This window comes from Haliotis asinina, chromosome 16 (assembly GCF_037392515.1).
Source record: "Haliotis asinina isolate JCU_RB_2024 chromosome 16, JCU_Hal_asi_v2, whole genome shotgun sequence".
Classification (NCBI taxonomy): Eukaryota; Metazoa; Mollusca; class Gastropoda; order Lepetellida; family Haliotidae; genus Haliotis; species Haliotis asinina.
Window position 1 is genome coordinate 46,617,280 of NC_090295.1, and position 16,404 is coordinate 46,633,683.

Sequence of the window (16,404 nt, forward strand, 5' to 3'; positions counted from 1 at the left end):
CGCAAGGCAACCTATGGGTCTTTATCAGTTTTAACTTATATACCTTAAGAGTGTAAGCTATTTATATCAGGACTTGCAGCGCTCCGGAACAACAACTAGGACCCAAACGGAATGATAACGAGCGCTCAGCCAACTCCAGGGCCGGTATAGGAATTGTGCATCCCTTACTGACATTGACCAAAACTCCCCGACATTACCCTTCAGAATAAGCCCTGTTGACGACGTGGTGTGTGATGCGGATCAATATGATGTTAACGACTGCAGACGACCTCCGCTACACGACGGAGTCGATGCTCGATTACCTCCCCTGCTCAGCCTCTTGCGTGTGGTTGCTCAATGCTTAGCAAAAATGAGATCTTTGCATGTCTCAGTGAGCACGCAACATCAGTGTGATATGATTCCTGGTGAAGATTAAAAAATACACAGTTGCTCGTTAACCTCACATTTCACGCCGCCTATATTCAGCCATTTCCGGTGCGAATGCACCAAATATATTATTGTCTGCTACAGCCGATGGTCTGTCGCTATGACGCTAACAAGCAGCTGTTTTCGGACGCTGTTGAAGACGAATGTCCGAGGTGTAAATGGCTTTATATCAAGGTCATATTATCTCTACTCTTCTGAACCGTTTCACCCATATCCTGTCCGGCAACCGAAATGGATGAGCGCGGAAGAGGCAGTGTCAGTGATTCAGTCCGGTAAGAGCTTATGCAATTTTCTGTGTGGTTTGTACTCATAGGACATTGTACTCGCTGAACTGTTAGCGTTGAGACTCGAAGGCAGAATAGCTCTTGATCCTTACGACGGGAAATAGCTCAAACATGGACGAGATAGTGATTACTGTCTGTAGGTCATGCTAGACCATATCGACCTGAAAATGGTTGCTTTTGTAACGTCCCCTCAGATAAATATAATGCTGCATACACACCTGTGGGATAAATCGGAATGGCAGTGCGTTAATATATGGCAATATTTGCAGCTCTAAAATGAGAATCAGTCAGGTAAATATCGGTCATACAGCACGCACGATTGAGTTCGACTCAATACAGACAACAGTTCTATGCATTGTGGAAATATACAGCGCAGTACATACCTGTCAGCGTCAGGGACAAATGTATGCGCAGACAACATAACTGGGCTACATTTCTGAATAGCCCGACTGTATCAATTCTAATATATACTGGTCGTGAATATGGCAAGCCGTTTTCACATATATTCAGGAATTATAGATATCTTCAATTGTTTTAAAGATATCAGCACTATATTTAAAGATATCAATAATGATTTAAAGATATCTGTAAATTATTGAAGATATCTCTAATTAATTTTACATATCCAAAATAGAATTATTGATATCTCAAAATCTTATAGAGATATCAAGATAATATTTCGTGATATCTCTATATGTTTTAAAGATATCTGCAAAACAATTACGATCATAGTGTACATAATTGTATTAGAAATTAATTCAAGATATCTTGAATTCAATTCAACATATCTGGAATTCAATTCTAGATATCTTGAAATGATCGGTACATATCCACAATTGTATTACGGTTATCTTCAATTCAATTAGAGATATCTCTAATTCAATTATTGATATCTTCAATTCTTGCTATTACTGATATCTAAAATTGTTTTACAGATATCTTGAATTGATTTGAAGATATCTTGAATTGAATTAGAGATATCTTGAAATGTATTATAGATATCTTTAATTGTAACGGTGTCAAGATATCTTCAAATACTTCCGGCTACATATCCGTAAATACTTCCGGTTGGAAATGGTTGGTGACCATGCATGTACAGCTCTTACATGCCAAGAGCCGAGATGCAGTCAAGACATATGATCCTGTATCGCGGCCGAAAACACCGCCTATATGAATTCTACCCAGATTCTATTACCCCTCGTAGTATTTTGAGTCAGTTCCTGTATCAACGCTACCGAGCTAACACGTGTGGCAATGCGCCACATTCTTACAGTCTGTTTCTGATAGTGTTCCACAGTGGCGGTGCGCAGTGTTCATTCGAGCATTCATTTTCGCCGTTTTTTCACATACACTTTTAACCATTAACATATAAAAGACTTCTGGTTAGTTTTGTGCGGAACACCAAATTCATTCTTTGAAAAACTTGTGGTTAGTTAATACCGAGTGATTAAAAGTAGCCAAAAGGTCGTCTGATTCTTGTCCGCTATAACGAAACCACAAACAGGTTACGTACATCTGTCGCCACAGCACTGCAGCGAACCGCTGTGACGTCATGTAAGGAAGGGTTTTCGGTTAGCTTTGCACATGTATATAAAATGTGTAACAAGTCCGTAATTTTGCTGATTTCTCGACGTCAACAAAAACATGCAATCATTGCTTTGCCCTCAAACCAGGGGTCGGGTGATGGTGCCACCATGCACAAATATCCATAGGACCCGCAGTTCCTGCTTAGTGGGTTGTTTGCGAAGCGAGCGTTGAAGAAGCCCGTGGTATATTTTAAATCCGATGACTAGACCCCCCTCTTGCTTAAAGATAGAAAATGCTGTTTAAGATTTGTTTTGATCACGACAAAAAAACCCCAGAAAAAGTACTTACTAGTAGTAGTAAATGCTTAATGACCAAAAGGAGTTTGGCACTCACCTTGCTTTCAAGAGTGAAATTGTTATATTTTAATCAATGTCCTGCAAAATCCTATAGGACACCGATTAAATACGTATTTTACTTCCAGTAGAAAGTAATTTAGATTTTGTTACTGGGTGGAAATACACCTTAATGGCATTTATTCTCAGACTGGGGGATGTTAGTCACTGGGCGCTGCTACATTTTTTTCAAAAATCGTGGAGTCACGGGTTAAAATCAATTTGAGCAATTGGGTTTAGACAAACCAGTAAACCAGACAAATTATCCTCGGAAATGTACATGAATTCTACAGTGACCCACATAGGAATAAATCAGGCCGCCCCTCCGACTGGTTGAATCGCGAGTTCAAATTTGTCAAAAAGGTCGATTTAAGGCATTTAAATGTCGAAATGAGTAGTTGTAATGACGGGTTTCATTTGTGACGATGCCAGTAAATGATTTATACAATTGTAACACTCCCATTCAAGGTATAAACATATTGATATTAGAGATAAAGCTAATGGATTCCCCAGTTCTAATTGTCGAAACAGCTTTGATTTAAATGAAGTACAAATATTGTCTCACAACCACAGCTCTTTAGAACATTGCCCTGTGATTTGGCACACGGGTCTGTGATACTGTAATGTAAACACCCGGTGAGTCTGTCCAGAGAAACGTACTTTATGACTGTAATAACAGTTACTATTGAATTGCTTATCGTGAATTTAAGTTTGCCTGGATTTTGAAATCTAACTCTGGGGAATATTTGCTAGCATTGCGTGCCGCCAATGCTGAACACATACAGAAATGGACTATAGAAACATGGGGCATGCGCACAACATGTCAACAAGCCAGCTCGCTACCGTTGATACAAGAACTGAACGGTTTACCGGGCTATTATTATCTAAATTCATGGTAATAAAATATGACAGTTAAATGTATGTACAGGGAAATTATCTAGGAGTACATCGATATCAATGTTTTAGTCAAAACCCCACGGGAAATATTTCTAGAACGTCTCGAGAAAATACGAGGGGTAGTCGGCCACGAGAATCTGAAGAGGGTTGTGGTGACTTTTTACGTCGCACTGGCATTATTTCGGCCATATAGCGACGGATCTGGGTAGGATGAACAAAAGTGGTGTTCTCGGCCGCGATGCAGGATCATGTCTTGACAGTACAAGACTGCTTCTCGGCTCTCGGCATGTGCGAGATGTGCATGCATGGTCACCCGCCATTTTCCGAACCGGAAGTATTTGAGGATATGTAGCCGGAAGTATTTGAAGATATCTTGAAATTGAATCTGTTCAAGATATCTTTAATCTATTTAAAGATATCTCTAATGCAGTTTAAGATATCTTCAATTCGATTCGAGATATCTATAAAACAATTTCAGATATCAGTAATCCCTTAACATATTTTCTCTATTTGAGATATCTTTAATTAATTTCAAGATATCTCTATTTCAATGCATGATATCATTAATTCTTTTTAAGATATCATTAATGTGATTCAACATGTCCTTAATTCAATTCAAGATATCTTTAATTTCATTGGAGATATCAATAATTATCTCAATTCGAGATATCTTTAATTCAATTCAAGATATCTTCAATTCAATTCAAGATATCTTCAATTCAGTTTAAGATATCTTTAATTCAATTCAAGATATCTTTAATACCTTAATAAAAGTGAAAACGGCTTGCCATACGTGAATATGGAGGTAGGCTTGGAAACCGCTGTAGTATGTAATAAGCTATTGAAAACTATGGTAGATTGTGTCGTTATAGTGAAGGTCGCTGAATTGTCGCTGATTGTGTTAGATATTTCTGAGCTTCACTCACTCAAAGAGTAAGAGACCTTTACACTTGACATGAGATCCCCACTATTATACGCCGAACGTTCTCGATTACTATGGCTAAACGAAACTGTGTCAGCAGGTACGACCTTGACCTTGTCTCGGCCTACTAATTTGTTTGTCCTCTCCGAGACCTTCGTCGCATTGCTGCAGCGGCGCCTCCTAATGATTTTCACATATTAAATGTCACCTGGACCTAGCTAGACCTAGCCCTAGCCCTAGCCCTAGAGTACAGGTCGATAGTTACTCCCAGGATGTAAGTCCAAGATGGGTTAACAGTGTTGGTTGGAAAGCCGGATCCTCTCAGTGGGCTAAATTATCGTAACGGCTGACATACTACTACTACTGATACAAGAGGTTAGGACTATAAATAGAAACACATAAATAGGTTTCATATATAAAGGAATCCACAAAATAGAGAGAGAGAGAGAGAGAGAGAGAGAGAGAGAGAGAGAGAGAGAGAGAGAGAGAGAGTTTCGAAATGCGTACGACGAGCTATACAATTAGTCTACTGCTAATTTCAATAAAATGATACATGCACATAACTAATTGCATATATATTCAGTTGTCATTGTATATGCAATAAGTAACGTTAACGATTACACTTATTATTGAAATATAATGATCACTTGCAGTGTTTTTATGTATGGCGAACTCTGTAGAGGATTGTGACGAAGGGTACCGAGACTGGGTTTTACTCAAACTGGGTTACAACAAACACGAGTTCGTGGTCCATCTGGGTTCGGTATAACTGTAGATATATATCTGAAACTATTATTTAATTCTACATTTTATTTAATGTCATTTCGACCCTGCTGCGATTTTAACTTGTCAGATTCAAATTCGCACGTATTTCAATACTATAAATATCGAGCAGCCGCACATCTGCAAGTAACACCAACAATATATGCAAAGTGACCAGTGAATGCATATTGTGTACCATATGACCCCCAAAAGGCTCCATTATATATTTACGCTTGTTGTTTAACCTTTTCAGCACAAAGAAAAGGTTACTGTAATGTACTAAAGTAAGGCAACTTTAGTATTTTTAACTTAACCTTGAAAGTTAACTTTCCTTGGGTAGTGACAAAACACGTGGGAATTTTCGATAAAGCCACAAACTGTAACATGTCTGATTTGATAGGTCCTACGTCGAGTGATAAATATGAAATCCATTTTTGTCAAACTGATAATTGCATTGAGGTAAACAGGATAATGATATTCTGAAACCAAATAATAAATCCTTTTTCTTTGATTCCAATCTCAGGCCACAAGGTGTTCCTCCACGCAGGGGCAGCCACGCCCATCACCCTCGCCGACGCCATGGCCGAGCACGGAAAGAAGGCGGGACTGAGGAATGTGGAGGTGCTGCATCTGCACTCTGAAGGGCCTGCCACGTATGCTCAACCCGAATATAGAGGTAAAGGCACTATACTTATTCCAGTTAATGATAATTGTGGCGTTATAAATATCGAGGTTATCTATTATGGAGAACGTGTATATTAGGTCACTGTCTGCTTGTGTAACCTTGAACCAGCGAAATAATTTCCACATTTTGCTACCCAGTCCGATCTGAAATAATTAACCAGCCCGACATTTTTATGTAGAAACAAAGCGAACGATTTATTATGAAAAGATAGAATATCGCCAAGAGCAAGTAGGAAAACATATGTATGAAATATTTTGTTTATTTCTTTAAAAAACTGAATATTTTCTCTGCCCGTAAGTTCTGCACTGCCATTTAATAGTGCCTTTATTGGTGCTCTAATGCTACAAATTCTGCTAATATTTTGAAGCATCTCTATTGTGTGCTAAGGTGGGATGAGAAGCATGTAATACATCTAAACTGGTTGTCATGGAGTTCATCATGTGATATACAGTGTTATCGGTGTGATAAACCCAGATATGATAACATCCTGGAAACAGGCAGATGACGTCAGTTGGAAGTATCTTCATGTTACATGTATCCACGTGATATCACTCCTACCATTGTTGAGTGTGCGGTGAGGTGGCTTAGTGGTAAAAGCGTTCGCTCGTCATGCCGAGGGCCCGGGTTCGATTTCCCACATGGTACAGGATGAAGCCAGTTTGTAGTGTCCCCACTTCATGGTGTTGCTAAAGGCGGCGTAAATCACCATTCACCCATCCACTCGCGTATGACACACAAGCGACAGGATCGAAACTTGTACAACTACGCACACATCAATCAATACATCGTATTTAAAGGTATCATTTAAGTATCAAAAGCTTTAATTTTGTCCATTTTTCCGATATGCATTTGATGGTTTATAATAAATTAGCACAGGCCGAGTTGGTGTGTTGGAAGTACACTTGTCCTGATTTCGATCATATCCCCTTGCTTCTGTGATACACCTTTACATGTTGTATAAACAGGGGCTCAATTTATCAATTTTGTGACCTGCAGTGGGGTCCTGTGATCAGTTACACCCATGAGCATTGATATAAATCATATATTTTGCATATATGCATTTCTATGTGAACACGACAAACAAATTACAAAAATACATTTCTTCAAACCAATTTAATTTGTATTCAATATTTTCAGACCATTTCCGATCCAACTCGTTGTTCATTGGCGCTAACGTAAGGAAGGCAATAAATTCCGGAGCAGCGGACGCCATCCCGATCTTCTTGTCGGAGATACCGCTACTCTTCCATCGCCGACTGATTCGTATTGACGTGGCTCTAATCTCCGTGTCCCAGCCCGACAAGCATGGATACTGCTCTCTTGGAGTCAGCGTGGACTGTGCTCGAGCTGCCATGCAAAATGCCAAGTATATAATAGGTGAGCTCAACGACAGAAATGAGTGAGTATAATTTTATGCCACTGGGCCAATTTGCGTAGATCGATGTTTTTTTATGCCAACCACCGCATTGTCTCTTCCTGACTTGATTACTTCCAGAGCAACTTCACACAGCTGGAGTGTTGTTGCGATAAACATCAAACAAACAACGTATTCCTCTACTCTCAGGTCTTGTGAACAAGCAAATGCCACGGACATTCGGAGATGGTCTGATACACCAATGCCATTTTGACGCCATGGTCGCCGAGGACAGACCCCTGCCAGAACTTGAGAAGATCACAGCCTCGTCTCAGGAACAGGAGATTGGCAGACTTATTGCCCAGAATCTTGTTCAGGATGGAGCAACACTACAAATGGGTTGGTAGCTGTGTATGTTATTAGCTGGGTGTGTTTGAACCATGTTTCTCACATTAAGGCTAAGTTTTGCTATACCTAAGTACTGTATTGCGGTATTGTATTTGTGCTCATGTACATCCCTTCAAACTCAGCAGTCACATGGAATATTCCTTGAGTCTAACACCGTGCCACTGGCGGTCAATATGAAAGACAGAGATTTTATGACACTTCATGTTGTTTGATGGAGATGCCACGTCGTGGCGGGTTATCTCCCATTTACTTTCGATCATCTGGTAAGCTAGATGTAAGCTGTCAGTATGACTCACGTGAAGGGGTATCCCCATGAGGATGGGAAGGGTTCGAGTCCTGACCGTGGAACATTGGGTACAAATATATGAATTGCAAAATTACTGAACCAGTAAAGAATCCTTGGCCTGCTGATGTGGACAGTATATCCACATTTATTCCGGGCTGAAGGAAGCGTAATCGCGAAAACTGATATTGACCAAGGACGTCAATAAACTGAAAAAAGTTTGCGGAAATGCAACTTAAGATCCAAAACACAGCAATGATATCCTATCATACATATCTCCATGAACAATCATTTTGTTTAAGCTCCGTCGTTTGCCTCTATCATGGTTTCTATTTTTACTTGTTTTGGTCGCCAGGTTTTCATACTCACAGACCCCTATTATTTCATAAATTATATCTAATTCCATACCTAGGATACATAATGGTGATAAATGTTCCTTGGGCATAATGTCCTCAAAGAATATGAAATTGTACAGCTGAGGACCTAAGAATTATTTTAAAGGTAATTCGACGCTATTTACAAAAAATCGGAGTCACCATTTCCTTTCATAAAAAATGGATATTTTTATATCCATATCGGGGTATTATATGATGTATATGAGCTTGTGTTTGCTCTTTAATGTCGCTAAGTGGCTGGGTTATTATTGTGGTGTGGTGTGATGTCTGATCAAACTCGCTTGCTGCAGGAATCGGCTCAATCCCCAATGCAGTGCTCGATCAGCTGGGTACACACCGTGACCTTGGCATTCACACGGAGATGTTCAGTGATGGCGTCGTTGACTTGGTAGAGACAGGCGCTGTATCCAACACCAAGAAAATCATCCAGCCGGGGAAGATCCTCTCCAGTTTCTCCATCGGCACAAAGAAGCTGTACGACTTCCTCGACAACAACCCGTCAGTTGGTGAGTATCACCTTTCGGTCAATACCCTGGTCTTGAAAGTCAACGGTGATACATTTGGGTTCCGATCCAATTCCAATCCGATTCCGGGCCGTTACGAGCAATGGTAAATATGTTTACCACATACTTACTGATATCATGGTGCTAATGACGCAGAGTGGTTATAAATAACAAACGCCGACCTGTGGAAGTTCACCATGCAGTTTAGCGCTTTGGAATCAACCTGGTTTGAGGCTTCAACGATTATCTATCCGGATGCCATATTTTCACAATCCAGCTTCCTTCATTTCACCATAGAACGAGATTTTGAAGGCAATGTTTTATGTGATGCTGTTGACCTTTGGTACAATGCAGATGACACCTATTCATTTATTTCTGGAATATTATGGCGTATAATCAATGCAACAACATACAGGTTCAACCCGCTCCACTCGACATCACTTCATTCTTCGCTTGGCCTCTCAGTCACTATTCCCTAACCCCTGCCCCAGGACATGCCATCCTAACTGATCCACCCCTCTTGCGATAACCAGCTGAGATGACAGAAGATCATTGAACAGATCCTACTTGTACACATTACTCTTCTCCCAACAGTCATGGTGGACGCCGCCTACAGCAACAGCACCGACATCATCTCCCAGAACCCCAAGGTGACCGCCATCAACTCAGCAATTGAGGTGGACCTAACTGGACAGGTGGTGTCCGATTCCATCGGGACCAAAATGTACTCAGGTCAGTGACAACGTTTCAAAAAGAATTTAACTTTTCGAAAATAAGGTACAGAAAGTAACAGAGGGTAATTAGGGTCATGTCAGACATGGCGATGAATCCAGGCGTGGTGAAGGTGTATCGGCAAGGTATCCCTGGATAGAGAGGAGGTCGAGTAGAGAAGGTGTATAGACAAGGCATCCCTGGATACTGGGAGACAGGTGGATGTATCGGCAACGTATCACTGTACATAGGGAGGCGGGTACACAAGTTTGAAGTTCGATCAGCTGAACTATAAAGTCCCCGCATTGCATGTTTAGATCAGGGCCTTTCATAATGGAACTCCCTTAAACCCAAGTGTTTTCAAGGAAATCCCCAGTCTCTGAATTTCAGCCTGGAAAAGTGATTTATGTAAGATTGTTTGAGCAGATAAAGTGATGCGGATAAATGTTTTGTATAAAAATATATTTTGTGGGGTTTGAAGAAGACCATTTTATATATCTGCCGAAAGGAGTCTGTATGGCAAATTTTGATGTATTTTCTCAATAGTCCCTACCAAAGAACCCTCTTATCGGTAGCTATGAATATTATCACAGTGAATGAACAGTTCACATGTCATCAATGTTACAGGTTTTGGAGGTCAAGTAGACTTCATCCGTGGTGCGTCTCTCTGTCGCGACGGATTGGGAAAGCCAATCATGGCCTTGCCATCACAGACCAAGAGAGGAGAAACCAAAATAGTGCCGTTCATCAAAGAAGGTGAATAATTATACTGAAATAGTAAAGAATGAATTGACATGCCTTTTGCTTAAGATTTGGGTTATTTTAGAAAGTTTCCGTGTAATCGATAGTTAGGATTCCGGAAAACCAGTCGATTAATTTTGGTACCACAACCACCTGCCAATATAAGTACTTGTGCGAGTAACAGTTGTGCGTTTCAAGCAATGTTCCATTAGTGCACTATTGTTAACAAACACCGAAGTCAATCAGCTTGTGCTAAGTATCAATGTATAGGGGCGTTTACCCCAGTTAGACTTTGCCCTATGACAACACTCCTACCCTGTACCTGTGGGTTTACTTCCACATACGCCTGGGTATGAGATTTATAGCCTTTGTGTGTTCCACATTGCAGGTGTGAACTATTAGAAAAGGGATATTATGTGTAGTATAAAAGGATGTATTCCTAATATTTATTATATCGAGGCACACAGGGCTAATAATGTGTGCATATGACCTTGACATCATGGATGTAACAGCCCGCGATGCCCACGTGAAATGATCTTTCAGACATGATCGCTTTGAGATATGGGTGGCAGCTGCACTAGATATATCCAGTACACCACATTCACCGGGATTAAAGGACACAGACGGTCCAGGTGTGGACGCTTCAAATTGCTATTGAGTTGTGTCCCTTACATATGCCTGAGGGTTCGAATCCCACTCTAAATATGTTTCCGTGTTTGCCATCATTATATCCCAGCTCGTGGGTTTCTAGAAGGAGGTGGTATCTAATCACACTGTCACTTAGCGCACTCCTTGCAGACAAACATGACACATGTTCAGCTAAGATAAAATTCTCCCTAAAGCCGCGTTAACTAAATTATTTCACTCCGGGCTCGTTGAGTATGAGCTTCCAGATAGTGTCATTTTGGCGTTTTGTGTTCTAATGACATGTCATACTTTGGCCAGACGGAGAAAGCAATGTCTTGATCATGCCAAACAGTTAATGTATGTTAAACCTTCAGAAACGTAGAAATATATCTAACCATACAATCGTCAAGGATTGACTCTGTGTGTTTCACATTGAATAATATTGTAAGTGTTTTTCTCACGCTGACAGGTGCTGGAGTTGTAACAACACGAGCGCACGTGCATTACGTGGTGACAGAGTTCGGCATCGCCTTCTTGTTCGGCAAGAGTCTGCGACAGCGAGCCTACGAGTTGATCAAGATAGCTCACCCCAACCACAGAGAACAGCTGGAGAAGGCGGCGTTCAACAGACTCAAGTGTATGCCTGCTCCGTGATTGGATGATGTTCCCATTGGTCGATATATTTTATGTATATGAAGTAACATAGTTTTACATGGGGACCAAGTGTTCTAAAGCTGTGTGATCCGTGGAGTCTCTTCCCCTCTAGAATCTGGTGGCTTCTGTTTTCTGAACAATATCAGCTTACCACCTCCATGTTGGGTTTCCCAGTGAACGTCAACAGCTCCACATATCTACTAACATTATGTTGCCACGCCCCGACATACTTTAAATACTGCCACTCTATATAAGCGCATTATGTGATGCAATGTACTTTTATCGTTTGCATTTAATCACGGTTCTGTGATAATTCCGGTGAATACGTGTCCACAGGTAGCCCATATCGCCTGCCTAATCTTACTCGTCGTTGCAGTTCGTTGTACAGAATTCCCTCCCTTTGCGACATCCAAAAACTGATGATCGTGGGTTTGAACTCCAGATTTTCCCGTAATATGTTTATACGTATGACAACGCCATACCTCTGTTCGCATGTTAAACAACGTGTTAACTTACTATGGCGTGAAGATCACCCAGGGCTTTCCTCACATCAAACAGATACTCAGTGATGGAACCGGAAAAGGATTCATGACCTTTTCACTCATTTACTCAGTATTACAAACTTGTAAACCCCAGGCGAGGCATGGATTGTCGTGCATGCTTCCGCCACGTGTTCGTTCGCTTCTCACTCAACCGCGATAGAGCTGAAATATTGCTGGTTTCTATGGTGCAAGTCACGCTCACTCACTCACTCACTCACTCATATTTGTTTGTTGAGGACATTTTTGCGATTTTTCGTCGCCATTACGTGGTTTTCTGGATGCACTCTTCTATTTTTCAGATGTTATATCTAATAACTAACAAATGTCATTTTGCATTTGTGAAACTGGTAGTGATAATATTTTAACAATTCGTTTGATGGAAATATAATTTGCTAAATCTGTTATTGCTCTTTGTTTGTTATTTGTTTGTTTGTTTTTGGTTTGTTTGTTGTTGTTTTTTGTTTGTTCGTATTTTACTCATATTCCAGAATCTCAGCTGCTTGTTGCCATGACCTTGTGTAACTAGAGCTGCTCACGTACTCATGGGTTGGTCTTGATGGTCATTGTGACATGGTAGTAAATTTGATCATATGGATTTCGTTTTGAGCAACATTACAACTGTATGTCTGCGGTTTGCAAATATCGAGTCTGGGCCAGATAATCCAATGATTGACACAATGACCATCGACTTACTCACTGGAATGAACAGAATATTTTCAAGAGTTAAACCGTGCTATGTACTTTAGCATGATTCCTATGTTTACATATGGCATACAGTTTTCGCGCATCGTTAAGCTACGTATAACTGTAATCATTACCAATATCGTTCAGTTCACATTATCCTCAAACGCCGATTACTTAATGAAGCGTTGTTCCAACTTCATGTTTTAGTGGGATGTGTGAGTTTTAAGCTTGAAAAAAGAATAATTTAGATTGGTTTGTTGTGTATCGCCGCATTCAACAATATTCCAAGCATTTGAATGCGGTCTTGAAATAATCGCGTTTGGGCCCAGAAATGCAGTGTTCAACAGCATCGATATACACAATATTGGGTTACGATTACGTGTTAGCCCCCTCTCACGACAGGCATGGGTTACTGAACCCAAGTCTAAACCCGGATCCTCGCGGGTCAGTAGTTTATACGCTGAAAGTATTTTCAATGAATACTTAGATATGATTCAAGCTTTAATTATGGAGATTCTACAGGTTGAATATGAATATGAATTTGAAAGACTCGTGTCTCAAATTTGCTTGTTTGTCATGTAGTTTGCGTGAAAGGGTTATTATTAACCAGGAAGTGGTGCGGAGGTCTATGCCAACCAAAAATTCTAGCTCATATCAGGAATAAATGTGCTGTTCATATTCATTAATTCTACCCTTGCTATTTGTATCTGTATACAAAGAGCACGTAACACGTCGCAATTTAATTCTGGACTCACAAAAGTCCAGAAACTCTCCGTACTGTGGCCATTTGTAATACTGGACAATTTTTTCAGATAGTACCATCAACCTAAATGTAATCATTCTTATTTTAATATCTGTAGGGTGTTCTCAAGCCAGTTCACAATATAGCTCACCTACAACACCAAGGCGTTGGGAGCAGAGCGGATGTCATACAGAATACATTTCCCATTGTTTAGATGATTTGACAGCGTAGGCATAGGTGGATCCAAAAAGGGGTGTAGGATGCGCCCACCCCACCCCTTTTATCCTGAAAAATTATTAAATGACCATTGCAAACAGGTGAAAAAGAAGTGTGTTTTCCCTCTTTCTCAAGAGCGCGCACACACACACACAGACCATCACCACCGCCTCAGAAAGGTGTATCCGGCTTTGGTAGGTCCTTAGTCATGATATAATTCACCAGTTTGTCTCGATTATATACAAGCTGTGGTCATATATCGGGACTATATCTCCAGTTCAGAAATTAATCTCTGTAAATAATCGAGACTGGACCAGACAATCCAGTGACTGACAACATGAGTATCGATCTAGGCAAATGCGGTGCAATGACTTGCTTTAACCAAGTCGGCTTTAACCAAGACCGTGTTAGTCGCCTCGTACGATAAGCATAAGTTGGATCTTGAGAGTCCAATGCCGTTGTTTAGAGGATACCAAATGAATCAGAGGTCATTTGTGGAGATGTATTTGGGTCGCTATTCGCAATATCAACCACCGGATTGTCTTGTCCAGCCCCGCCCAGTTACAGGCTATCATGACGATATAGCTGGAACAATGCTGGGCGAAGCCTTATGCAGGAAACAAACACACCGTGACACTGTTTGGATAGTCCGCGCCGTATGTTTCATAATGTTAAAACCTGTCTTCACACGATGAACTAGATACACGTTTACCCTTTCACAGAACACTAAATCCTTTCAGCCGAGGGGAGCTTCAAAAATTCTTTATTGAACACCAACAGTAAGTCCAAAGTGCATGAACTACTGCGCTTGGGAATCACGTGAAAACAAATGCTTGTACACGTCGCACTGGTCAAAGTCCAAGTGACCAAAATCCTATAGGCCTAATATTTTACCTAAACCTGTCACACGGCAAATACCACCTTAGAATCGTTAAATATCGCCAGGTTTCTGGTATCAAAGTTCATGTTTGCTGTTCCAGTATTTGCAGGCACTATTTGCAAAAGTTTGTACCCAATTTTGATGGTGATATCAGGCTGTTAGAATCATTATTCAACGTTATTAGGCGGGGATCATTTTATTGGGCTTCATACTGGGGTTATAATGGCAATATCGTATAGATAACATTGTCATAAATGTGGTCCTGAGAGTCACGTTTTCTAAAACAATCACATAAGTATAAATATGGATGACCAAACAAGTTTTTATTGTTATAGGTACAGGTACAGGACTTGTATCCATGAATGGGGAAAATAACATATTAATTATTATTTACGTCTCTTAAAAAAACTAGCGACATATATTCATGATAGCTACAACTGTTTATAATATTTTAGCCAAGGGCTAATTATGGATATGAGATGGCAAAACAAATAATCGAATCCGTGCAGAAATATATAGAAAGATAGCTAAGTTCAAAGTACATGATCGGACAGGGTGTGGGAGTCACGTGAAAACATTACTCAAATCTTTGTATGCTTCGACTGGATCAAAGTCCATCTTATCAAAATCGCTTATCCCTTATATTTTACCTTTCGGTGTCAGAAAGTAACCAGGTACATATATTCGCTAAATATCGTGAGATATCCTGTTTCAAAGTTCACCCTCACTGCCAGAGAGCATGCTCTCACACTTTCAGCCGTAAAATTGAGTTTGTGGTCAAGACTCTCGTTCAATTATTGTTATGAAAACGATGATTTGAGCTGCACGAAAAGCTAGAAAGCACGTTTTTCAGGTTATTATGTGCGACATAGTGATTGGTATATATTTCGTAAAATATCGTTGCAAGATTGTTTTATAAACAAATATTCACAATCATATAGGTTTCAGTGAAATATGTGTGAAAAAGTATTTTGTCTTGTGGTCTGTGGGAGGGTGGTGCCTGGAGAGCCGGACACAATATTTATCTACACGCCCGCTACAGATACTAACATCTTACAGTATATGATGTACTGTACATAATGAATGTGTGGCAATATTCCAATATTAGCAATATTCCAACATTCCATGGCGGGGATACTAGACATGGGCGTCACACATTGTACCCACGTGGGGAATCAAACCCGGGTCTTCAGCGTGGCGAACGCTTTAGTCACAAGTCTACCCCGAATGCATCTCAAATGTGTAAAGCTGACGTACACCATGGTCATAACAAGGTGCCACTGTTGTCTATATCGGGTGTCCAAAAAAAGTGAACCGGTTTTTGACAAGCATTTTCTCATTATTAGATAAACCGAATTCATTAAAACGTTTCGCAGATTAGCCCTATGGTATCATCAACGAGTCTACACAATATCTAAGAGACTGGTTGCAAATTATGTGAGCATTGACGAATTCAAAACAGCATGTCAAAACATGTAGTATCAGGGGAAATTCACTTATTTCAGTCCATGTTCGATATGGCCTCCATCCACCTCCGCAACTGAACTAAGCCGTACGTTTCGTTACAACTGAAATGCTTTTACACATTTATTCCACCGATATCTCTTCCCATGACATATTTACCCTGCCCTTCATCACCCGCACAGTCAACCCACAGACATAAAAAAACTTTCATGTGTATCACACCTGCCAAATTACATAATGTGGCAGAGACTGGACTCGGGTGCATGTGTCATAAATCAATTTATTTTGTGTATGGCGTATAACCT

The 16,404-nt window shown here is 40.4% G+C and overlaps 1 protein-coding gene across 1 annotated transcript; it reads left to right on the forward strand.

Moving 5' to 3' along the window:
- Nucleotides 1-313: 313 nt before the first annotated feature.
- On the forward strand, nt 314-12,517 carry LOC137267612 (4-hydroxybutyrate coenzyme A transferase-like). The gene is made up of 8 exons (XM_067802100.1): nt 314-698; nt 5,734-5,886; nt 7,033-7,272; nt 7,460-7,648; nt 8,626-8,841; nt 9,433-9,570; nt 10,177-10,305; nt 11,387-12,517. The coding sequence occupies exons 1-8, from the start codon at nt 527-529 to the stop codon at nt 11,569-11,571; spliced, it is 1,422 nt and encodes a 473-aa protein (XP_067658201.1). The 5' UTR covers nt 314-526; the 3' UTR covers nt 11,572-12,517.
- The last annotated feature ends 3,887 nt before the right edge of the window (nt 12,518-16,404 follow it).

Bases quoted from the DNA above. Each gene is read 5' to 3' on its own strand.
- LOC137267612 (XM_067802100.1), top strand. From the start codon at position 527: ATGACGCTAACAAGCAGCTGTTTTCGGACGCTGTTGAAGACGAATGTC. The intron at 7,649-8,625 runs GTTGGTAGCTGT...CGCTTGCTGCAG, and splicing joins TGGAGCAACACTACAAATGG to GAATCGGCTCAATCCCCAAT. The intron at 8,842-9,432 runs GTGAGTATCACC...TTCTCCCAACAG, and splicing joins CGACAACAACCCGTCAGTTG to TCATGGTGGACGCCGCCTAC.